Raw genomic sequence first — 26,256 nt, 5'->3', positions numbered from 1 at the left:
GAAAGCTGGAGGAAAATATTAGATGAAAGGAACAATATAGGAATAAAAAAGAAGGTAGATACTATAATATACTATTACACAATTATAAATCAGATTCATTTAGTACGTAATAAATGGCATTGTCATAAAAATAAACAATTATGAAACCACTGAACTCAAATGCACCCTAAAATTGGAATGAATTTATAAAAAGTCATTCTAGCACTGCTCTCTGACCAAATGGGAATCGGGATGGGATACAGCACCAATATGCTTTTATTTGTGACTCTCAATCATTCTGATAGCTTGAATGTTTGGTCCACATACATGATACTTGATTACAATGTAATCTGATATCAGGAGCAATCAGTAAGCAATACGTTATCCATACCATGAGGGTATCATCATCATCTTCATCATGATTCATACAGAACAAGGTCTATTCAGACTCGAGGAAGTACACACCAAACTTGTGCTTTTAAGTTTGGTTTGAAAAGGATGGAAAATGTTGGAAATGGGTATCACTATCATATGAAAGAAATTTAAATGCATGAGGTATTAGGTCACGCAAGCCACCCAATAATTAGTGCATGCACATAATAAAAGTCACCCCTCCCTATTAAAAATTGAAGTTTTTCATACAATAGGCCTGTAGGTATGGTATTGACAAGAAAGTTATTTATGACCATACTTTCCTCTAATGCCTTAAACATAACCACAGACCTTCATGTTCTTTTCAATATTTAAAGTTCAGACCAGAAAAAAAATATACCGTACTTGTAGCTCCTACATGTAGCTAAACATTTTAGAACAAAGAATTTGAAGTCTGAAGGGGTCCTAGGATGGAATACATCACACCAAGTGCCTACCAAAGACCAATCAACACATACATGCATTTATTCTTCTACATCAGCTATTCATACTATGATATTCTATTTAATATTTTTATCCCAAGTGAGAGTGCTTGAATACATGTGTGAGAGTTTATTTGGAAAATGAAGTACTTATGAACTGAAATGTTTTATAATGTATTTCACGAGAGGAAATTGTTACTTGGAATTATCAAAAGGAGAGAATGTACATGTATGCTTTCAGTTATGTACTATGTGGGCATACATGATCAACTAATTTATCACATGACATTTACCAGCAAAAGTTACCCTCATAGGTGCTTTGAAAACTGTATCAAAAGATCAAAATACCCTTTTTTTTCAAGACAAGAAAAATGATCTTCACATACATTCAACCAGAAAATTAAAATTTCATGAAAATACTCTGGCATCCAATACAAACATAATCCCTGCCAAACAGCTATTTATATGTGATGACAAATGAACATGAATGACTCCTAATATGTTGAGTGTATGTAATCAGGTTTGTGATGACCTTCAAAATGTGTTATCTTCTTCTTTTGATGGAAAGGTTTCAATTCATGAACTTAAAATATGAATTGATGATTTTTTTTAAGACAGTGACACATCGAAACAGTCTTTCACCATTAGATCAAAACATGGTTTTCTAATGCAAAGGATGAGACAGGATTGGGTAATAAACTGGGTTTAAAAAAGCGACACATGAACATGTGTGTATCAATCTATATTTACACAAAAGTCCTTAAAGAGTAAATAATTAGTCACTATAGTATAAGAAGCTGAAAAACTGCTAGAGAAATATCAAAGTAATATATGTATTTGTCTTATGTTCTATGACTGCAGCAACAATATATGGTAAATATTCATAACAAACTTTAAGCACATCAATCACAGTTGTGGAATATAAAAAATGAATTTTCACAGAAATTATGCAACAAGAATGCACAAGACAGGACCATTAAGAGGTCCAAATTAGAAGTACTGAATGACAATTCCTGCTTGTTTCTATATACATGTAGATCACACTGCTTTATAACATCATTCTGATTAATTGTAACAGCTTTTCCTGGCATAGCAATTTAGATCCCATGAGAGTCAAACAAAGGAATCACAAAAAATCTAGTGAAGAGTTGTAGGTTTCCATCCATTTGAGCACTTAATAATTGTCAGTGCTATTTTCTATGCAAATTGAAACTTGAATTCATAATTTGGAAATAAACAAATAATCTTTTCTACACACAAACCTATGGAATCACAGCCCTTCTGACACAATATGAAGTCGTGTAATTCAGGCAGTGAGTGCCTTGGTCACATTTGTTCTACGGCAGCCGTACGGCGAGTCGAATACAGCCGTTTTAACATTTGTTTGTACCAGCTACATATAGGTGGTTTTAGTAAAAATGAATAAAACGGCTGTTTTCGACTCGCCGTACGGCCGCCGTAGAGCAAATGTGACCATGGTATAAGAAAACTCAATAGAGCCTATTGTTGAATCCTGTTAATTTGAGTATTTCTTAAGCAAAATACTCAGCTGTCAAGCAGTGAATATGCATAAAACTAACATTGTTGTACTATGCAGCTTTTTAGCTCTGGTTTGAGTCTTTAAGTTCACAGTATCAGCGTTAAAGATCATTTCCTTATTGACTGATTTAATTCATATTTTATACTCTTCATGATCATCACTTGTTAAATATCTTCAATTTCATGTCAATTATATGTATGCTTGTGCATAAAAATGTGGAATCTGGGGATTCATTTTTTCAGCATACATTTAACATGCATTTTCAATGGGTGGAATCAACAGATACACTTTTTCTTTCACTTTTAGTGGACATTTTTAATCATTAAAAGTTTATTTCAAATAAACCACTTGCATTTGCAAAACTTATCTTTGATGTTACCCAATAACCTCACAATTAAACTCCAGGAAGTATATCAATGTGATATCGGTTCGTTAATGTTTCCTTTTGAAGTTAATTAGCAACCAATGATTAAATAGCATGATAAAAAGCAATGTTCTCTCTTTCATTTTCACAACGACAAGCATTAAAACGATGATGAATGTGGATGACAGCCACAATACCAATGTACAACACAGTGTGTTAGAAAGGATAATAATGTGTTTTAGAAGAAATAATAAAAGAAACCATTAAAGCCTGGCTATGGTAAGGGGTCAATAATGTGTATTATACTGTTGTATTCCAATCATACAAAAACGTAGTGGCCACTGCATCTTTTTTTTTCATCTGTTAATATTCTAATTTGGAATGGTTTTCTACATATGAAATATGAAATATTCTAATTTTCTCCTCAATGTCATGTTCGACAACGATTAATTCCTCTTGCACATGTGGAATTAGCAATGTTTAATACTAATACTATATGGTTCAGTCAAGTTGGTCCTAATTGTCATATCTGTAAAAATTGAAATATTGTATAATTCAAACAATAAAAAACAAAAGAAATAGTGAGTGAGGGACATCATCAACTGTTTCATTTGCTTGTTGCCAAGTTGTGCATATATCACTGTTTTGTGAAAAATAAACGAAACTTTGAAATGTCATAACGTTTTATTTTACATCTAATTTTGGTGAAATTTTCATTGTTATGCTTGTTGTATTTTTCTCTTTTTATTTAAATCCACTCTTTGTTAGGGTGGACTTGTCCTTTAAGTTAAATGGTCTTGTTTCAAGCTGTTAAACTGTTCGAAAGTACAGTTTAAAAAAAATATTTTGATGAAGAATCCTTATAAGAATGACAACTGACTGCTGACATGTAATTTTTTTTTTCTTGAATACCCAGTGTAAGTTTATAAAAAATACATGCAAATTTTGTGAAGCAAGGTAAAGAGAAAGTGAGTAAATTTAGGGAAACACAATGAGTATAATAAAAGAACTAAATCTTTTTTATTCTGTAAAACGTAGGGTTTTCCCTAAATTCAAGTGGCTGTAATGATAATAATAAAATAACCTCCTACGAGTTCCTGGTCTTAAATGTAATCAGGAAATCGTTTTGAAAACGAATCCACTGTCACAATTATATTTTCTTCTTTTTACCTACAAACTTAGAAAGTGAAACAAGCAGCTACCACAACTGATCTGTACATAAATGTCAACTCCAAACTTCATTCAGAAAATTTCCCAAATGATTTCATTTGAGTTTCATTTTCTTTTCATCTTGTCAGAATTACATGTATGGAAATGCCAAGTTAAAAGACCAGCGATGCATGAGATTTTGGGCAAGGGACCATGACCTGGTGTGAGATCATCAGGATTGTGTAATGATAAAGATAGGCTGAGAAACAGGTGTGAGAAAGAGATTTATGGGATGAGCAATAGTCCCTAATGTGGGAGTCTCATGCCATAGGTGTGAGACTTGGCATGTCTGATATTAATATAGAGGCACTCCCCTCGGATATGCTTCCTCTCAAATGTCCCATTAAAAGCTAAATAAACCAATTTTACATTTTGAAAATCATGTACCTGAGGTACGATTGAGGCCCAATTTGAGTAGGAAAGAAATTAGATTTTAACGGGTCAAACCTACCTCGGATCAACTTTTAGCGAACCTACTTCGTACCACCTACAGACATGGTCTCAGGGTAGACTCAGACCTACATCGGACCACTTTTCTTCAGATATACAAATGCATATCTACCTTGAACCAGGCAAATTTTCACTACTTACTACCTGAATGTGCAATATTAGATAAGATTTAACATTGCAACAAATGGGGATTTCTGAGGCTCTATCAAGTATTTTGAGGGCAAAATCGCCCCGAGCCCCGTGTAATATTTTCCCTGCCTTGAACCCATCTCAGAGAGAGAGAGAGAGAAGGGATTATCAAGTGTAGCTACTATAAAATCAAAGTCCAAAATATTGACATAGATAGTCTGTACTTTTTCTAGACCATTTTCAAATCCTAAAGTTTATCAAAATCTCAAATAGAGTGTGCCTTCAGACTTATTGAAAATGGTCAGAAAATTTGGGATCATCTTCATGACTGGCCATGGAGACAAACAGTCTACATTTTCCTACCCTCGGATCCGCAACTTTCTGGATATAAACAAGGGAGTCCAGTGGACCTAGCTTCAGTGTGGGTAGTCTAACATCCTTCGTTGAATGGGTTGGAGTCACATACCTCATAGATACCTCAAAAGTAGATGTAACAGGGGTCATAGAGGTATGATATACCGGTAATCTTCTAGGGTAAGAGTATGAATGGTTCCTCAAGCAATGGTGTTATTCTAAAAACTAACCAAAATTAAGTTAAACATGGAAAATAGCCTGTTGTTAGTATGATTAATTTTGCTTTAAAAAATACCCCAACGTGCATTCCCTACAAACTTTGTGATAGGAATACTTACTGTATTATCTGATACCATTCTCCCTACAACTCTGTAGGAATCGTTCTGTGGGTTGAAGTAGATTTGAACTCTTGAAATTCCTGGACTACCTCCTGCATTCTGCCATTTCTTGGCTTCATTATCATAGACCATCACCGCGGCATGTGAGTTACACACTGATCTCTCCCCCATGCTGCCAAGGAACAATGAAGAAAATAATACTAGGTTATTAAAATTATGAAGCCGATTTAACTAAATGAATTCTGATTGTTCAATATACTTTGGTAGATATTTGTTAAATGTTTCTTATAAATGTAAGTTGAAAAGTGTAATGCGGATAACTCTTGTCCTCCTCTGATTTTACGACCAAATTATGCTGCTATTAGCCGCATAATTGGGTTTTATTGGGTTTATGAAAGGGGTATTATTCTGATGCTGCTATTATCCGCATAATAGCGGCATCGGGACAAGATTTTGAGTTTATGAACGTATTTCCAAATAATGCGGATAATTGCCATGGTGCGGTCACAAGGTCACCCTTTTCCAACACAACCACATCGGAGGGGGCATGTCCAGTTGTCATGACAATTATCCGCCTTTTTCAGGACAGGCGCTCGTAAAAATAAGTTTGTGAACGCAATTTTTATTGAATTATCCGCATTACTCTTAGGCGGCTAATTGGAGGATAGGTTTTATTGGGTTTATGAAAGGGGTATTACTATCAACCAATCAGATTGAATGATTTTAGTAGATTTTATTGTTACATGTATTATAAATTTGTTATTATTACAAGTTTTATGAAACAGGTCCCTGCATTAAGAAATTTGCATATTTTCATATTTTGAAATTGCACTATAAAGTCTTGAAAGACTTGTGCATACATGAGTGCAAAATATGCACCAACTAAAAACAATACATATTTACCAATCAGAATGACTAGTTTTTCTGCGTCTAGTGGATTTTCTGATACTTGCAAAAGACATTGTGAAAAAGCAACAAGTGTTCTCATAATGATGCACATAAAGACTGCACACACAGAGAGACAGAATACCCTTTTTAGTGTCACAAGATCACTATATTCCACAATAAATACATCCACAGTGAATAAATCATCTTCACAATTACAGTGTTATATCTTCAATTTCCAAGTTATTTCCATTGTATGGTGTATGGTAATCGCTCTGAAATAGCCTTGAAAAAAATGAGCAGTCTTCCATGCAAATCCATGCACATAACTGAAGATCAATTACTTGAGAAGTCAAATATTACAAGGAAATATGGACTTATTTTTACCTACACATTACAAGCTGTATAGGCCTAAGTGCTGTAAGAGGCTTGGTCAAACATAATACATTATATCTAGATCCCATTTCAGGAAGGGTTATACATGTAGACCTACTTATACCAAACATTTCTACATGAAAATTTTATCCTTAGTTACAGCACTGTAACCCAATACCAAATGATGAAAAAAAGCAAGGAAAAAAAAAATACATCCTGGAAACACAAACATCACGTATAGATCTCAGGTACTTTATCAAGTACTTCAGCTAAGCAAGCTTACGCACGTCATCAAGGCACGCAGTAGAAAATGATTCACATTTCATTGAAGTTATATTTTCAAACGACTTTGACTAAATTCATTGTAATGCACATTGATAATAACATTAAATTTCTAAATCCCAATTATATCATGATTAGTCTTGAGATTAAGCGATTTAAGCCCACGACAAACAGTTTTTAAGAAGATTCAAATACGGATAATTTGCTGAAGCAAAAGGAGCAGGAATATATTCTGAGAACCTGGGTCGATTGAGATGGTTCTTTTGACCTAAAGAAGGTTTAATAACACAATATAAAAAGACAGAGAGTAAATGTATGTTTACATCCTTAAAAGATGGTTGTTGAGAACACCGTCATTTCTAAAACTTGCTGGCATCCATTCTTCTCACTTCTTTCTCAGATCTGTATCTAAAGGAAGCGCCTGTTATATAAGCATCCATTCAATTTTATAACGTGAATGAGACATTGCAAGGCAGACAGCTTTATTAATGCTGGTATATAAACACAACTGCAAGTGAGGAAAGTGATTTTAAAAGAGCCATTTTTGACACTGTTCACTACAATATACATGTACGAATGGGTCTTTGTGTACACTATTAATTGCACTTTCCATGATGAGATTATTGAATGAAGAAGTTCTTATTTCTAAAAAAATCAGAGGTGTAGTATGCATGGCCAAAAGAGAATCAATGTTCATGTGACACATGAAATATAATAAATCTAATTATCAAAAAGCTTAAATACTAACACATCATTTATATACTAAATATAATGACTAATACGTAGGCCTTATTTTATATCCAACACAAGATGATTAGCTTGATTGAATCGTTGGAAATAGGTCTACATTCTTAAAGTTGAAATAATTCTATGATATTTTTCCAAAATAGAATAAAAACAGAACAATGCTCATGACAATCTCTTCCCCACAGCAATAAAATGCTTACTAAAATAAAGGAAAACAAAATAAATGGAAAACTTTTCTATATTCCTCATTAGGCCTATGTACAATCTCATCTTTTTAATGGTGTTTAACACCAACTGTCCCACTTCATCATAAAAATTAATCCCATTTTATATAAAAAGGTCATCATTCCTCAAACAGATGAGGGGAAGCAAAGAATTCATGTATACATGTATACACATAGATGCTTATGTACTGTACAAAGGTCTATGTACCTCTGTAATGGCACAGTCCAAATCATTAAAATGACCGATAGTATACACATGTCAAATGTGTATCAATGAATCTCCACAGTGTATCTCACTTACAATTCTCCCATTAGAGAAGATATCAAGAATGATTCATCATCTTCATCTGATTTCAATTGTCACATTGCTCAAGAGAAAAGAAGACTTTCCCACCTTGCACCAAGGTAAAAGAGGGATAGTCTTTCTAAAGAGACTCTTAAATTCAAAGAAATTTTTTCCACCCGGGAATAGTATAGACTCTATGTACAGAGTTTTAGAATGCAGTGAATGAGAATGGCGTACCAGTCGACTGATCGTGTGTCAACGTTGTCAGATTGATACAGATTTCACCGGACAGGTACAGTATGTAAGTACATCCACATGAAACAGCGTGATAGCGAGCACGCTCGTCTAATGTGCAAACCCTTCACTCAAGTTAAGGGTCTGAATGTGCAGCCTACTAATGCCTTGTGTACTGAAGGCCCCAAACAGCAAGTTTTGTATGTATTAGTCTTTGCATGGAGACCCACATGTTGATCAAAGTTTCAAACAGGGTATGTGCCTGCAGACTATGACATGCTGCCCAACCCAGATCTGATGTACCATCACATCACAAGATGGTCAAGTGATGCGAAGCTGCAACTTGTGCACATTTGCTCTTCCAATTGCTAAACCAATATAAATTTCCAGAGTTCACATGATAATTTCAAATATATAAGAGAATATATTGTACAACTTTACTCAGAAAAGTCACTGAAAACTGTCCTTTGCCATTGATCTTTAGGCTGAGCCTGAGCAGTTGAAATGAAGTCACTCACGTACACTTTAACTGTGATTTTAATAGAACCACAGAATGAAGGTGGTGAGGTAATGCATGCACAATGCCTTGAAATCTCGTACTAGTTAAATATGTTACAATTCTAAAACTCCCTAATGTAAATAGAGAGTCTCTAAACAGGAACTTCAATTCAAAGCTCTAAAATGCTTCTCAAATAAAGACTATCATGAAAGTGACAAAAAATCTACCTTATATTGGCTAATTTTTTTTTCCTCCAATAGTGTTTTAAAATTAATTATATATCATAATTAATCAATATCATGTGTCACTTTTATGAAATCAATAAAATTTGGGAAGTTCTCTTTCAAATTGAAAATGTGTACATGTACACACATCTATCTATTCTCAATTCTAATCAGAGTAGCTATTCCAATTTTACCAAAAGAAAAAAATATCTCTCATTATTTCATTTTCTCATGTTTTTGCATCCGAGTTCATACAGCTTAGGTAACTTAGGAGAAAACAATATTACATTAATAAACATAATGAACCTACATTGCATTCTTTGTAACTCTTTACTCACCATGGTAACATGTTTCAGTTGACCAGAATAGGACTGGTCATGTAGACTACAGACATAAAGTCTAATTAGACTCGGTATTGCGATAAACATTTACCCTTTTTACACACGCTAAAATTTCCTTAACCCCGTACTATAGGTGGGGCTAAATTGCCATTTAGCCCCACCTATAGTACGGGGTTAAGCTTAGCCCACTTTCTTTTTACACAGCATTTTTGCAAAGTGGGCTAACCCCACCTTTAGTACGGGATTATTTGGCCCTGCAAAAAAGCAGGGTTATCCCAGCAATTGCGGTGCTAAGAGCGATAGTACGGGGTTAAGATCGCTAGTGTAAAACGAAAGTGGGCTAAGCTTAACCCCGTACTATAGGTGGGGCTAAATGGCAATTTGGCCCCACCTATAGTACGGGGTTAAGGAAATTGTAGCGTGTGTAAAAAGGTACGAGTGAAGTACTTGTACTACGAATGATCGACAAAAACCACTGGTCCGGGGTTAGCGAGTTTCGTGTGTGAAAAGCAAACATTCCTTATCCGGGGTTAGCAATAACAATGTGGCATGTGTAAAAAGGAAAAAAAATAGTACGGGGTTAAGGATAGTACGGGGTTAGCGATAGTCCGGGGCTAAGAAAATCCTGTGTAAAAAGGGTAATTGAGTCATCATTGATTACTTTCATGCCTAGATTATAGAGCAGTCGGATCTATGCCTTGTCAGATAGAGGGCACACGTGTGATTCATTGACACAAAACAGACTGAAATGCCCTGACCACACTGCATCACTGCCTGTAAATATCATTCACTATTATTCATTACTCCTTTTAATATGTACATAATGATATTCAAGCCTTTTTCATCATCTATTTCTTTCTACACAAGGTGAACTTCACCACCAGTTTTACTGGTCAAGTGATTCATTGTGCAGTGTTAGGAAATATAAATTATTTTCTATGTATGGCCAATATTCGTATGTGACAAATATTTCCAAACATGATTTCAAATATCAATAACAGAATTACATAATATTTGTAACATAGGACTATGGCATTATGAGTTTGCTTGACCATTGTCAATAGGTGGTTTCAAACCGCCTCGATCACAAGAATCCCCGTTAAATTACGAGAACTTTTTTAGGCTGAAAAATACCATTAATTATTCCTGCATTCACACCGCCCTGAAACATACCCTTCGGGATAAGTTCCTGAAGTTACGAGCATGCGCAGTATGGTCTGATAAGCAGCAAGGCGCGAAATTCAAAATCACTAGCCCAGCAGCAACCCATGCACGGCGCCGCACCCAACGACACGCTGGGCTAAAAGTTCCCGTAATTTGCTTTCAGACCGCCAAAATACCCACGACCTTGGAAAAATCCCCGCGAAAGTTCTCGTAATTTCGCCAAGTACCTACTATTTATCAGGTATTTTCTTTCGGGGATATTACGCGTAGTTTGCTTTCACACCGCCAAAATACCTGGTATTTTCTGATCGGGGTAAATTTCCCGATCAGAGAATACCTGGAACTGGCGAACTTCGAGGCGGTCTGAAACCACCTTATGATAGATGTATTTTTTTTTCTTTTCCATTTTGTATCCCCTTTCTTTCTTTTTTTGTTTACCTGCAATCAATATCAATTTTCCATATGTCCAGAATAAATACCAAGACTTAACTCTTGGTATAGCATAATATTACCTATCAAAAACTTACAACAAACCGCAATAAATGCTATGGAAATAAAATATGCCTACATCGTACCAAAAAAATGTTTACATAGTCCATACCACAATAGTTCAGATGAATTTTCAAGATATTTTTCCTCAATCAACCTAAACTGAATAATACCCTTTTTACACACGCTAAAATTTCCTTAACCCCGTACTATAGGTGGGGCTAAATTGCCATTTAGCCCCACCTATAGTACGGGGTTAAGCTTAGCCCACTTTCTTTTTACACAGCATTTTTGCAAAGTGGGCTAACCCCACCTTTAGTACGGGATTGTTTGGCCCTGCAAAAAAGCAGGGTTATCCCAGCAATTGCGGTGCTAAGAGCGATAGTACGGGGTTAAGATCGCTAGTGTAAAACGAAAGTGGGCTAAGCTTAACCCCGTACTATAGGTGGGGCTAAATGGCAATTTAGCCCCACCTATAGTACGGGGTTAAGGACATTTTAGCGTGTGTAAAAAGGTACGAGTGAAGTACTTGTACTACGAATGATCGACAAAAACCACTAGTCCGGGGTTAGCGAGTTTCGTGTGTAAAAAGCAAGCATTTCTTATCCGGGGTTAGCGATTACAATTTGGCATGTGTGAAAAGGAAAAAAAATAGTACGGGGTTAAGGATAGTACGGGGTTAGCGATAGTCCGGGGTTAAGAAAATCCTGTGTAAAAAGGGTATATGATATTTCAATCCATGAACCATGAATACTTCACCTTGTTTATTTTTTAGTGTTCCTTCAAAAATATAGTTATACTGTTTCTGGTAACTATGTCATAAAGGCAACGTTCTCTGAACGATGTCTAGTACATGTATGTACTATTGTCATGTAGGTCAACATGTATTAAATGTATTCATCTTTCTGGTTCAAGATCAAAAATGCAAATCAATATTCTACAGTTCTAATGGTTTGATTCCCTGTACAACACAATTCCAGTATTGACAGGAGTATTAAGATGTTTCTATGTAAAAATTCCCTTTTTCAACATGTTTTTCCATGTCAAGATCAATTTGCAAATTAACGAAAGATGAAGGATTACATAGATCTCCCTGCCCCCCCCTTTATGTACAGATATCATCTAGAGCCTACAGGTGCAAGAAAAGTTTATAAAAATGAACACAGAAGACGATTCTGTATATTATCTCATTTTTATAAGATGCTGTGCTGGTTATCGAAGTGTTAAAATGATGAACAGACAAGAAAATGTACTGCATTGACACATGTACAACTACTAAATGTCAGCAGTAATGAGAAACATCAAAACAAATCTTTAAAAAGTCTAAAATTAGCAAATAGCTCCTTTTTAAACAACATCAATAATCTCCTGCAAACATGTGGGCTGGCATAGGAGCAATACCAAAAGGAGTTCAAGGTTTAGACCACCAAAGCCTCATTACAATCTGCAAATACACAGTGGCATAATCAGGGTATACTTTCCAGCTCCGGTCTTTAATACTAATTACTTCATGCACTACTGCCAAAGGACATGACACAGTGGTCCAAAAATGGGGGGGGGGGGGGAATGTTGGCCTCAAAATGTTCAACTGTGTGAAACTTTGTAACCTGATAAATTTCAGATATTTTTTTCAAATACAAATTATGACATTCATAGCATGATTTGTGTGAAAGAAAATCTGTTTGATGAGGCTGAGTTTCGCTAACCTTTGAGAAAACAAATGCATAAATGAAGCCTATTGTGATTAATTTTTTATTCTGAATTTATTATCACACCTGAAATAACCAAACCATGTATTGTATCCTGAAAAATAAAAAGAATATATCAAATCAAATGACATTTTTTTTATTTTTTTTTATTTTATAGACATACATGATCCCTACCCTGCTGTATAAGTGCTGGTAGAATTCATTTCATGAAGTGGTAATGCAGGCCTATACAGACACTATCAATGACTTCAACATAGCAACATCCATCGTCAATGATGTGATTTCTATTTCTACCATAAAGAAATGTACAAGCCAAACCCTATACATAGTGAGTTCCTCATATTTTAATATAATCAGATCATGAATGTTCCTCACGGATTGCATTTAAACACTTCCTAAATGCTGATGGGCGGGAGAGGAGGGAAGGAATGTGAGGGATAGGGACATTAACCAGTCATTGCATTTAATTACAACATAGCTGGAATACCCTGCTGGATTGGGGCAATGGGGGCAGCAACGATATAATTGGCTTAAATGCATCCCACATCTGGATACCATCTTCACTCAATCCAAGGTCGAAGATGACAGAATAGTACCAAATAAGACGCATAGATTTTCCCAGTCTCTGCTGAGTTTATGCGCTCTTCAACCCCCGGTCTGATGAGCAATGATTTTGTCATTTTTAAATATCCTGCACTAGATTTAAAGTTAGGTGTTGGAAATACAATTTAGATTGCCTTCTCTAGCTCCATTACTTAATGTGAGATTTACAAAATTATTGATACATGTAGTTCATTAAAATGTATCCGAGGACCAGCTTCATGTTACATATGAACCAATTGAACCAATAAAAACATCAAATGGTCAAGACCAAAAACTTGTGTACAATCGGTGATACTTGATAACCCTTATGTCCAATTTTCATGAACAAGATCCATAAACTTTCAAAGTTAGGATAGCAATTTAAAAAATATCCCCAACATGGTCTAAGTTCATCGACCCTTAATGACCTTTGACCTTAATCATGTGACCTGAAACTCATCCAGGATGTTTAGTGATACTTGATTACTCTTACATCTAAGTTTCATGCTCACTAGATACTTTCAAAGTTTTGATGACATTTCAAAGACTTAACCTTAGTTAAGATTTTGATGTTGATTCCCCCAACATGGTCTAAGTTCATTAACCATAAATGACTTTTGACATTTGTCATGTGACCTGAAACTCAGACAGGATGTCAAAGTCTCATGAACTAGATCCATATACTTTCTATAAAGTTATGATGACATTACAACTTAATCTTATTAAGATTTCAATGTTTACAACGCTGCCGCTGTCACTGTTGGAAAAGCAGCGACTGTACAGTCGAGCTCTGCTATGCAAGCAAGACAAAACTATTATGGAATATTCAATATTTTTTCAATACCGCATAATTTCCATAATATCGCACAGCACTAGTGCTCTACAATTTAGGTCCCTAGCATGAGAGAAAAATATACAACAGCATTTGTACTATCTTCTTTGCTCCATCTCTAAATGCACATTAACTGACAAGTCAAAATAACAGACAATGCAAATCAGAGCATTTATTCTCCATCTCTTCAACATTTTGCAAAAGGTATAAATAGGACTCTCCATTTGTTTCTACCTATTGAAATAAACAGATTTGCAGGCTGTACATATTTACCCCGTTGCGGATTCTGTCTCCTTTTTACCAATTCCAAACTTTTCACAGCCTCTGCTCACTGTCATCAAAACACTTCAATCCAACTCCTTGCCGCTTCTGAGGGCTTCTGCCAATACACACAACTTTCAGCATACGTCTCTTCAAAAACAGAATGCAGTTCTGGTAATTCATGAACAAAATTTCCAAGATCAATAATCCAAAAGTTGAAAATCGAGCTCCACGGCCAAATCTATACTTGAACACATGTCTCTAACCAACTGAAACTTTAAGCTTCCAAGACACAACACCGATTGTAGAATTAGATTCCACCACTGGGAAGGAGACTACCTGTTTTACTCAAGCGCATCAAGAACTAGAATTGAAAAGGAAATGAGGAACTGCAACCAACTTAGCAAAGTAATTAACAGACATATAGAGTGGACTTTGATCTTGCATTAAAAAAGAGTAAATATTCTCCCAGTAACTCATGTTCATTGGATGGTCCAGATTTCCAAGGTCTGTTTATTAGTGCTAAACAAATATTCAACAGATCAAAACAAAGAATCACTTGTCAAAAATTTGCAACAGAATGAGAATTGCTATAAATCCTATATGATCAGAATATATGCATCAAAGGTGCAATTTAGGTCAACACATTATAAACTACACTAATGTCTATGAAATTTAAAGGGGGTGGTTTCAGAATTCCCCTAATCTCTGTATCCTGTAAAAATATTTCTTTACTTACAACTTTTCAACAAAAAAATAGACTTCACTTCCTTGTCTTCTTTATGTGCGAAGAAGCTATTCATTGAAGCAGATTTTAAGTTTGAATGGGTGTCAGTCATGCAACTGGCTTTACAGTTCTGCCCAGGTTGCCACACTTTTCTGAAAACATGGGATGGGAACGACAGCAGTATCATTAAAGGAATATGTCATTGCAGGTCACTCAAACGGTTAAATAAATCGTATGTGGCGCAATTACAGCCTGATTTAACATACTTTGCAGCTGCGCAGTGGTTACCATGTTTTAATAGCGTATGGAGGCCGTACTTCCGTACACTGCTCACATTCTCACTCATGTGTTCACTGACTGTAGTGTAGACTGTAGAGGGCAAATGGCAAACAGTATTAAGAGCATTACCCAGTGAAAGTTCCTCATGCTAAGTTTTCAAATTATGCTGATAAGTTTTCTGATCCAGCCAATTATCCTGATCAGAACAACCTTTAAATTATCAATTATCATGATACAATTAGTGGACTAATTGATGGGTTTCATCACTCAAGTTTACAATCCTGAGTCAACTAACCCACAATTTTGGGAATCATCCACCTAGTTTGCAAGTGAAGATGCATTAGGATTTTGGCTTTTGAAAGTCTATTCATAAAACCATACTGCTGAGATCTTAGTACACATGCTCTGCATCCACAATTAATATTCCATATTCAAGTAAATTTATTTACCTGAACTGATGGAGACACGGTTTTTTAAATCAAATTTCAAAATCAATCCAGACGAGGGCTGATCTGGCTAGAATCTTGAAATTTATCAAACTCAGGCAGATCTTTAACCCTTGAGGCTTTTGCACTCCTGGTTGATTCCTTACCCAACTGTTTTCAAAGATCTTGAAACTTGTTCATAGGCACATGGTACTGTAGTTGTCACCTAATCATCACGTAACCAGAGAAATATTAGGCACCAAGTGAAGATCAACTATAGCTCTTTATATGCTTGAATATTTCATTGACATACAGTACCTGCCAAAATTCCTTCAGTTCATTTCTGTGTTACCTGTGGATAAAGAACAGTTCACGAGAAGAAGGTTAACTTTGTGTATAATATGACTTACTTGTATGAGTAATTAGCTTCTGGATCAACATGCGACTGATATGATGTCCCTTGGCCTTGATCCACAGGCTTTGGCCTTGATCTATATAAAAGAAAAATGATCAAAAGATCAATGATCAGTACAAGATTTCAAAGGTCATTCTAAACATATCATTAGAATAGTCCAACAGTTACTCAATAAAATGCCAAATTCACCCCCCAACAAAAAAGTTGATTTGATTAGAATCAAATCAAACTAGCACAACAAAACAAGCATAATCCCTGAAAATTTTGTAAGGACCCAATGTTTTATTTCTTTAAAGTTTTCCTTATTTTCATAAAACAGTAACATGTACATCTTGAGCTGTATGCAAATGAGGGAGCAAATGCCATACACTCCACTCATAATTCATTTTGTATCAATTACAATTAAACTAAATTATTTAAAATTTATAGCTATTGTGACAAACAACTCCTTCAAAGACTCACAACAATTTCTTATGAAGACATGTGATATTTTAAGTTTGATGCACAAGAATTACATGCACATGTGTACCTAAAGATCATGTCCATGACACACTATTCCTCAACTTGCTGCTAATGAGGAACTATACTCTGAATATTATGATCAGGTATTAATCTGAAAATTCCTCAAATATCATAACTACAACCAAAATTAACCAAAATTAATTTGAAAATCAACAAAAACAGAAATATCATGTATACAAAGTACAGGAAATCTCATGTATTATCTTTTAAACCATCCAAGACAAATTATGGTTTCTATAAAATGTCCACTTCCTTCTATGTGAATTTAATAAGTCATGTAGAGACAAACAACATAATTTGCAAGTATTTGCAGACTTTCCACTAGAATGAAATTAAGTAATGTCTTGCAAATTCAAAAAAGGGTTCAAGACCCATCCAGTCACCTAAATATTTGTAGTTTGTGAACTTGTAATCAGGCCTAAAAAATACTTGATAATGTATTGGGGGCATTCACACCTGCAAAACACAAATGGAGTTCTTATGGTAATGAGCCACTTCATGCCTCAAATCAAAATTTCTTGTACTTTACTTTCCAGTTGGAAAAAATCCCTATGAACGTTTATTGTCATTTAGATTGATAGTAACAATTGATTTGTGGGTGTTTTCATCTGTATATAGATATTACAAGACCATTGCTTTCACACTGGCAAAATACCAGGCACTTTTATCGGTTGGTATGAAAGCATCTACCGATTCCTGGTTGTCTATAGATCATGATCTATTTTACCCAAGACTAATCTTTTACACTGCCAAGATTTTGGACTCCCAAGATTTAGGCAAGCTAATAAAAATTTGCCAAACATCATCTAAAAAAAAATTGTTAGTCTTTCCTTGCATATCTACTGAAGTGTGGTTGCCACTAAAGAAGTGTGCAAGATTTAAAAATGTGCACAGCTGATAACACAGAGCAGAAAACAGACCAGGGGCCCATATTAGCGATTAATCGTGGGACTGATTTATAAGATCAAATTCATTGATTATTGTGCAATCTTAACAGTCAGTCCCACAATCAATAACTAAGCTTTATATATTTTGTTAAGGGGCCCTGGGCAGACCCAAGACACCTCTGATCATGCAAAAATTTGGGTCGGTCAAAATGCTTCAACATCATCAGTATTTTGGTCAGCCAACAAAATAGGGGTATTAATAACTTGATTTTTTCCACTGGGTTTATTTCTCATTTCCTAGGTGAAAATCTGACAAAGTTTAATTTCTCTACGAAGCGATATTTAACAAGAAATGTGTTTACTACCTAATCCCTGTAATACAAAGTGATACCATGAACATTAACATTGGAGAAATGTACAACCAATCGTAAAATTCGTGCATGGTTTTTCATAGACTTACACTATCAGGGTCCTAAATAATGAAACAAATGAAAAGTTTTACCGATACTACTAGAAAACTTAGATATTGATAAAGTGATCCTACTTCTGTATTAAAAGTAAATGCAACACTGTCAAAAAACATGTATGCAATGACCTAAACTTTCACCTCACATTAGACCTAGATTTTAAGTCTCAAGAAAAAAAAAACGATTCCGTAGATAGGATGATCATCAATAAAAGAAAGACAAATCTGAGGAAAGAAGAATCTGTTGCTGGATTAGTCTACATAGAATATGCGTTCCTACAGTCATGTAATGAGTGCCACTACTAGTTCCTTCTTGTCATTTAACATATACATGGTAGGTCAATAAAATTTCATCCTCATATGGGTAAATCTAAGAATTCTGAGAAAAAGAGTCCTAAACTTCAGACTTTTATTTCTTTAAAATAAACTTTACAATTCATAGAAGACCAATGATATTTTAAAGGGATAAATCAACTTTGTTTAAAGTATAAAAAAATGAACCTATGCCATATACTCTCTTATTTGTACATTATATTCAATACCAGAACTTTTCAGATGGAAGTTCTATCCATCTAAAAAGGTGAAACATAATAAATGTTTGCCATAGGAAGATCTTCACAGCCAGTCACATGTTTTATATCTGCATCTGTGCAGATGAATGTGTATGTAATTTTTTTTTAAGTTGATACTAATATTCTGCCTTTTATAATAGTGCTTGATACATCAATTCTATACACTGTAATAACACTGTTTGAAATTCAATAACGCTGTTTAAGCCTGTCACTCTCAAAACTATTGTTATAAGTTGATTAAACTTATAATGAACAATTTGTTTTAAAAAAGATATTAAAAAAAAAATCTGAAACAATAATTGTTAAAGAGATGGCTTTAACAATGTGCTTTACAGAGTAAAGTAATGTGCTTTATTAAAAGGACATGAACACCGTCAATTATTTCAATCGATGTTCCACACAGAGCCTTTGTAGGTAGCATTCTGACCAGACACCATTTCACAAGTGCACATGTCAATTAACTATATCCACACTATGGAATATGAAAGTTGACCACAACTCTTAGAGTCAACCAATTTTGATACAGACCTAACTTTCGGTAATCCGTATTTCGTGCCATTGCGCTTAATTGTGTAAAACCCATACTCTTGGTCAGGCTTATCACCTTTTCCTCTATAATCAAGCTTGGAATGGTCATAATCCTCATAAGCATCCAATGGTTGTTTCTCCTTCCGTGGCATTCTAGCATTCTAGTACGAAAGAGTGGTCATCTCACAGAGTTTCACCACTAATAGGAATGATTCTCGAGTTATCGCAACGGACGAGGATGCCCTCCCAACTATGGTCCCATTATACCAACGCATTCATAGATTGATCCCTACTACTAATGATTTTGTTTTCGTATTCTGTGATCTCTGTCAGGGGGGTTCTATCTCGAGATTGTTACCAGTTGTGCAGCATCAAATAATTCCATACTGGAGCAATGACAGATTGCTGACACTAAATCGCATTCTGCATTTTGACAAGTTGCAAAGCCACCGCTTTAATAAAGTGGAACGTGTTGACAGTTTAGCATCGTTTGTTGTTTAAATGCTACAGTTTTATCAGTGTTTCGTCATTTCATTGATTAAATTTGGGTGAGCCCAGGATGACTGCATATGACCTCTTTTGTTACTTGGCTTTAATAAATTATGCAAATGAGCAATTAGTACACAGATGAGGATGAGGTTGTGCCATTCACTCAGGCATGCATACCTAATGTGTTGATTAGTATACAGAATTATTGACCTGATGACATATTTTGCTTCATGGCTCAAACAGGACAAGTTTTCAAGGGTAATTAAATTGCAAACTACTGTACATACTGCACATGTACAAGATTTTATTAACTTTCAGTTAAAAGCTTTCTTGGTACAATCATGATTTTGAATATTTTTTGTTGTTGTTTTAAGGACACCACATTCAAGTTTATATTCACACATGTCATGATTGCTGCCTTCATTTCAAATAGTTTTTGTTTCTATGATCTACATGTATTTTTATTGAGTTATTCTGTACATATGCATTGATTGTGAGACCACAAAACAATTCTCATGTTAAAGAATGATATCAGAGGGTTAGAATTCTAAATTTGCCAACACTTGTGGAGATAATTACAAATCACAATCATTTATTATAGAACAATAATTGCAATATTTTTTTAAAATTTTGACTAATTTGTAACATTCATTGCTTTTCTCGAAATAAAATATATTGATATAGAGTAGGTGCACTATGAATAGCACAGTATTGAAAGTGGGCATAGTATTTCAACTGAAAATGCATCTGCTCCTGTATGTAGGTTGTCTCTAACCCCTGACACACTCTAAGCAGGACTCCATGACTCACTAGCGAGATGACGGCCAGTCATGTTTGGAGAATTTGGAGTCCATCTGCTTTTATACGATCAAATGTCACTAATACTAACACAATCATGATACAAGATTTCAAGCATATGACTCCATGCATGAGTTTCAATTTGATTTTGGTTTTATTCAATAACTCTTCACAATTGGACGGGTGGGTGGATCTTAATTTAGGTTATGAGACACTACACAGAAGATTATGTCTTTACTTTTATAGATGTTTCTGTGCAATGAAATAAAGGGATTTAAAGGAACTTAAAGGTCAAGTCCACCTCAGAAAAATGTTGATTTGAATCAATAGAGAAAAATCAGACAAGCATTATGCTGAAAGTTTCATCAAAATCGGATGTAAAATACGAAAGTTATGACATTTTAAAGTTTTGCTTATTTTTCACAAAATAGTTTATATGCACAATTTAGTCACATGCAAACGAGAGAATCAATGATGTTCCTTACTCACTATTTCTTTTGTTTTTTATTGTTCGAATTATACATTATTTCAATTTTTGCAGACTTTTCACTAGAATGAAATGAGGACCAACTTGACTGAACCATAAAATGTTTAGCAATGGTAATTCAACATGTTCAGGGAGAAATAAAACTTTGTTTCACAAGACAATGAGTAAATTAGAATATTTCATATAATAAAATACAAAAGAAATAGTGAGTGTGTGATGTCATCAGTTCCCTCATTTGCATACAGACCGGGATGTGCATATAACTGTTTTGTGAAATTAAGCGAAACTTTAAAATGTCATAACTTTCTTATTTTACATCTGATTTTGAAGAAATTTTCAGTGTTATGCTTGTTGGATTTTTCTCTTTTCATTCAAATAAACTTTTTGTTGGGGTGGACTTGTCCTTTAAGAGATATTAAAATGAATAAAATGAATACATACTGCGCAATACAAGATTTCAGATTATGTTTTATTCAATTTTTGCAGCCAGGAAGGCTGAATTGCCATTGAATAAACAATTAAAAAAACATTTCCATAGCAATACTAATTCAATTTTACAATAATTAAAATTACAATAATTGTTTTATTTACAATCTTCTTGATAGTGTGAGAAGTTGATCCTCAAATGCATCATAAAATTGAAGGGAAATCTAACCCAAATAGAAAATTGATTTAGAATAAATAACAATCAGATAAAGCAGTTGGGTAAAAGTTTGAACAAATTCAAATAAACAATGAAAGTTATGAATTTTACAAATAATTGCTTCCCAATGTAGGTGTTGGATAGAAAGATGAGGAAATATGTACTGAACTAATCCAAGGATGCATGTATATAGAAGTCAGGGGTTACACGGCAGGATGCTCAAAAGATAAATGAAAATACCATATTTCATTTCACCTTTTCATAGCAGGATATACATCCTGAGCCGAACGCTCATCTAAACTTAAAGGGACAGTCGATCTACTCTGAGATAAATTCATTTCAATACATAGAATACATTATTTATTACGAATAAGTAAAAGGTTTGTCAAGGGTAAAAGAAAATGAGCATAATAATGGTGTGGAGGCGTCGTGGACTAGTGGTTACTGGTAACGACTCTCGTCTTTCAATCAGAGGGAGGTGGGTTCGAATCCCAGCCATGGCATGTTTTCCTTCAGCAAGAAATTTACCCACATTGTGCTGCACTCGACCCAGTTGAGGTGAATGGGTACCCAGTAGGATTCATTCCTTGAATGCTTTTACATGTAGCGCCTATTTGGCAGCTCAGCTACAGCCGGGGTAATAATATGATACCAAGTATAAAGCACAGTTGAGTGTATGCAATAGTAGTAGCTGCGCTATATAAATGGACCATATTACTATTATTATTATTATTATTATTATAATGGTATACATGTACATGTATATAAATTCAGCTTTTTTGTGTATAATCATATGCAAAAAAAAAAAAAAGATGAAAGGGGTGATGATGTTACACTAAAAGCACACTTTTTCTTCAAAAATAAAATCATGGAACCTTTCATTTTTCAATTCTTTTACACATTCATGTCAGTGAGGAGCCAAATCCTAAATTATAGCAAAATTCTGGGAGAAAAGGACATGATATGAGCTAGAACAGAATCCATAAAAATGAGTGACCATCCAAGTATTGAGATTAATATACCACATGATTCTGCTAGAAAATGTATAAATGCTGAGAAATAAGTAAATTATTATTAAAAGTGTGGTACATGTAGGCCTATTTCTTCATACAGTACAGAAGGGTATTTTCCAAGGCAATGATAATAATAAATGCACCCCATGTGTGCTTATCTTATTGTATAATTACCATCTCCACTTTAAATGTCTTTCATTCATGTGTTTTCAAATGTTATCATGATCTTTGATAATCATGTATGTCTTTAATAATCAGTTATGTAAATCCCAAAACAAATTTTCTATATGGACTTGAATTGAAACCTCTGTTGACGATATCCAGTGACTGTTTTGTGTGTTGTTGTTGTTTTTATTTTGTGTTTTGGGGGTAGGGAAGGCTTTTCAGCAAAGATTTTATTGTTTTACAAAGTCCAGCTTATGCACACTTAAAAATACATCTGAATAAATGATTATATGGTAAGAATTAACTTTGATTTTAAAGAAAAAAGAAGTATTTACAGTACTGCATGTAAATGTGTTTCAAATGAGCATTCAAATCACTGATTCTGCATTCACAAAAAATAAATACACTCTTTATCTCAGATCCATGGGCACAGGGAGACTCCTTCCTGATAGTAGCAAAGCGATGTATACCAATCGAAAACGTGATTTGAATTAAACAGACAACTAATTATGTATGTATTGGCTGTGGTTAGCGTACAAGTCACTCATAAATACCTCAAATGTTACAGGCTTTATCTGTGCGTCTTGGCAGCAAATCCAGTTGATATTTCCAGAAAGACTGCATATACAGATCAAACTATGTTATTACCAACCTAAATTGGTGCAAACACACAAGCTCCAGAGGATTGATATTCAATCTAAACACACAGCATCTTCACAAATAAACAAAATTTTGAAGCAGTAGTTATTGAGGAACTCTTGATGCAAAAATACAACAGACAAGTCCCTCAGGAACACAAAAGGCATACCACAGCCAAAATATCGGCCCATACAAAACTTATCATTTCCTTTGCATTGATACATTGATCCAGCTGAACCTCATATTTCATCTTTTGGGGGCGGGGAGGTGTATACCAACCGGACACATGCCAAAATATACTTCGCCCAATCAGGGAAGCAAGAGAGAGGAAAAACAGAAAAGCAAAACAACGTTCTCCATTCATAACCACAGAAGCCATAGTCAACAGGCAGATCTAGTTAGAGGGCAGTCGATAACTGATGTGAAAAACAGGAACCAAAAGCATACCACAAGTCTTGGTCAATTTCAGATGGAAGTTTACCCTATGTAGTGGTAACACGACCTGGCGTATGGACGGACCTCAATGATTTGCAATCATAAAACAAACAGAATTGTAATTCTCATTAACACTCTTTTACACCAATGTACTTGCCAATTTACAATATTACAAAATACATATCAAGGGCATGATGGAATTATATTTTGTTTTTAAATTTCAGATAGAATTTAGAAAACATACACTGTGGACGAAAATTTTTATACATGCATGTATATGATTTTTAAAATTCACAGAATTTTACTTAATTGAAAAGATACACCTCAGATGTTCCATCATATACATGTAAGCAGATAAAGAATAAGGGTTTGTTAGCAGAGAGAGGTACCTTAAAAAAATGGTACAAGATAAAACATAACACAATGTCATCCACTATGAGATCTTTTAATGCGCTTTCAGAGGCATCTGGATATTGCCACAGCAGTAATTCAAGCAGGCCTACTTATTTTAATGCTACCAGGGTCTAATACAGCATAATATGGATCAACTGCCACTAGAGAAAATTAATGTCAAGGAGTGGAATTCAAGTTTTTACTCAACACCCACTGATTCAGAAGTGAGAGCCTGAACAGTTTTACTTCCAGGATTTACATTCTCTGCAAAGTGCAAGGTCTACTGCCAATGAAATTTTAACTTAATTTTAGAAAAAACAGACATGTTTATTTTTATGGAATACCAGTATTTCATGCACAGGTGTATTTCATGACTCACATGCAGACAGCAAACTGATTAAGACAAACAGGGTATTAATCTATTGGCCTAATCCCTTTTGATTTCTGTGGCTGATTTCATATGTTTATTCCAATCCAAAACAATTATGATGCTCAAATAAAAAAAAAATAAGACATTCACCTGACTGGTTCCTTCACTTCCCTGTTTCTCAGTTCCTTAGCAATCTGTTGCCAGCTGTCTTGGGTCTGTGGTAAATCTTGCTTAGGTAAAGCTATTCCATGTCTTTTATTATACCATTCCTGCTCTTGTGTTTGTGGTGAATCTTGTTGAGAAAGCAACGCTATTCCGCGCCTTTTATTGTACCATTCCTGGTCATATGCAGCCCTGTTAGCCGGAAGCGGCACTTGTGCAACCCGAGGGTTCATATGCCTTTGGTTTCCTTGATGATGCTCACAAGGGAAGCCAATCCTGGATGACGGTGATGATGATGGAGGTGTTGATGTCTGGGCACCAGCCTCAAACCTTGAGGGAAATTGGTGATGTCCTTCACATTCATGTGATCCTGCAGCAGAGTTATTTAGAAAGTCTGAGCTGCCACAGCTCACCCCTGAACTACTCTCCCCGATGCTACTAGCACCATCTCCTCCTCCTCCTTCAATCATCTCCAGAGCTGGTCCAGACCGTAGCACTCCCTCTCGCATTCCGCCAAATTGCAGTGAAATGGTTATTTCTGCAGTCCAACCAGACATTTTGCAGGATAAAGGCTCCCCAAAATACCCCCAAAACAGATGCTATAAACTGAAACCACAACTTTGTGATTTTAAATATAAACTTGGCAGCTGTAAATCGGGTTCACTACAAATAGCAAACATACAGTTCTACCCACTTTCCTGCACGTGATGAAAGCCTTTCACGTCGTTCAGTAAAAATAGTCCGATAGAAATTTTCACAGGTGGAATACAGTGCCAAGCATGCTCTGATTATTACCAAAGGAAAACAGAGGGGCCTATGCTTATTCGTAGAGCAGGGGGGCATAGAGGAAGTGATTACTTACAAACTTGCCCCCTTGTTGCTGACAATTTCCTAGCAGATTCCCTCACTTCTTCTTATTCTTCGCAGAAAAGGGGAAGACAAGCTAAATAGTGTGGGAAGCGGAAATGAGGCAGAGGGCTACAGGCATACCCGAGATCCACCAGGCAAAAGTTTCAAGTTCAGAACAATGATATGAACATAAAGCTGTTTTCAATCAGGTAATGGGCTCAATAACAAAATATTAATAACTATGAAATTGAATTTGCCAGCTCTGACAATTGCAAAAACATGATACAAAATACAGGTTGTAATGAATTGTTTTTCTCAATGCATTAGACTTAAAGAACTAAAATAACTCTTCAACTCTTTGCATTCGCAGTATTGGCTTCATTTGTTTTCCTGGGAAGATCTCATTTTGGTTGCACAAGCAGGACTTAAACCCTATGTTTGAGGGACATCAATGTCTAGAATTTAACGAACACGAATCCAAAATGGGGGTCTCTCAAGAAGTCATGTTTATCATTACGATTTGAGTTCCTTAAACAACATAAAAAAGTACGCTGGTAGAAAGTGTGTGGAATCTGCATTGTGTGCTGAGCTGTGACGCCCATTACATGGAAGTGTCATGGTGTGGCAGTTCCGACTCTCGC

General features: G+C 35.1%; 1 protein-coding gene across 2 annotated transcripts; it reads right to left on the bottom strand.

Annotated features, from left to right (window-relative positions):
* Window positions 1–2,690: 2,690 nt before the first annotated feature.
* Window positions 2,691–25,465, bottom strand: LOC135154727 (uncharacterized). Of its 2 annotated transcripts, none has more exons than XR_010294111.1 (3): window positions 23,322–23,618; window positions 16,193–16,273; window positions 2,691–5,389 (listed from the first exon to the last, which is right to left on the bottom strand). XR_010294111.1 is itself a non-coding variant. In XM_064102137.1 (3 exons), the coding sequence occupies exons 1-3, from the start codon at window positions 25,321–25,323 to the stop codon at window positions 5,164–5,166; spliced, it is 876 nt and encodes a 291-aa protein (XP_063958207.1). In that variant the 5' UTR covers window positions 25,324–25,465; the 3' UTR covers window positions 2,691–5,163. The 2 variants fall into 2 exon arrangements, 1 of the variants encoding a protein (XP_063958207.1); XM_064102137.1 differs by lacking the exon at window positions 23,322–23,618 and adding an exon at window positions 24,755–25,465.
* Window positions 25,466–26,256: the final 791 nt, after the last annotated feature.

Source organism: Lytechinus pictus, chromosome 7 (assembly GCF_037042905.1).
Source record: "Lytechinus pictus isolate F3 Inbred chromosome 7, Lp3.0, whole genome shotgun sequence".
NCBI lineage: Eukaryota > Metazoa > Echinodermata > Echinoidea > Temnopleuroida > Toxopneustidae > Lytechinus > Lytechinus pictus.
The sequence above is the reverse complement of the archived record's forward strand: the minus strand, read 5'-3'. Positions and strand labels throughout refer to the sequence as shown.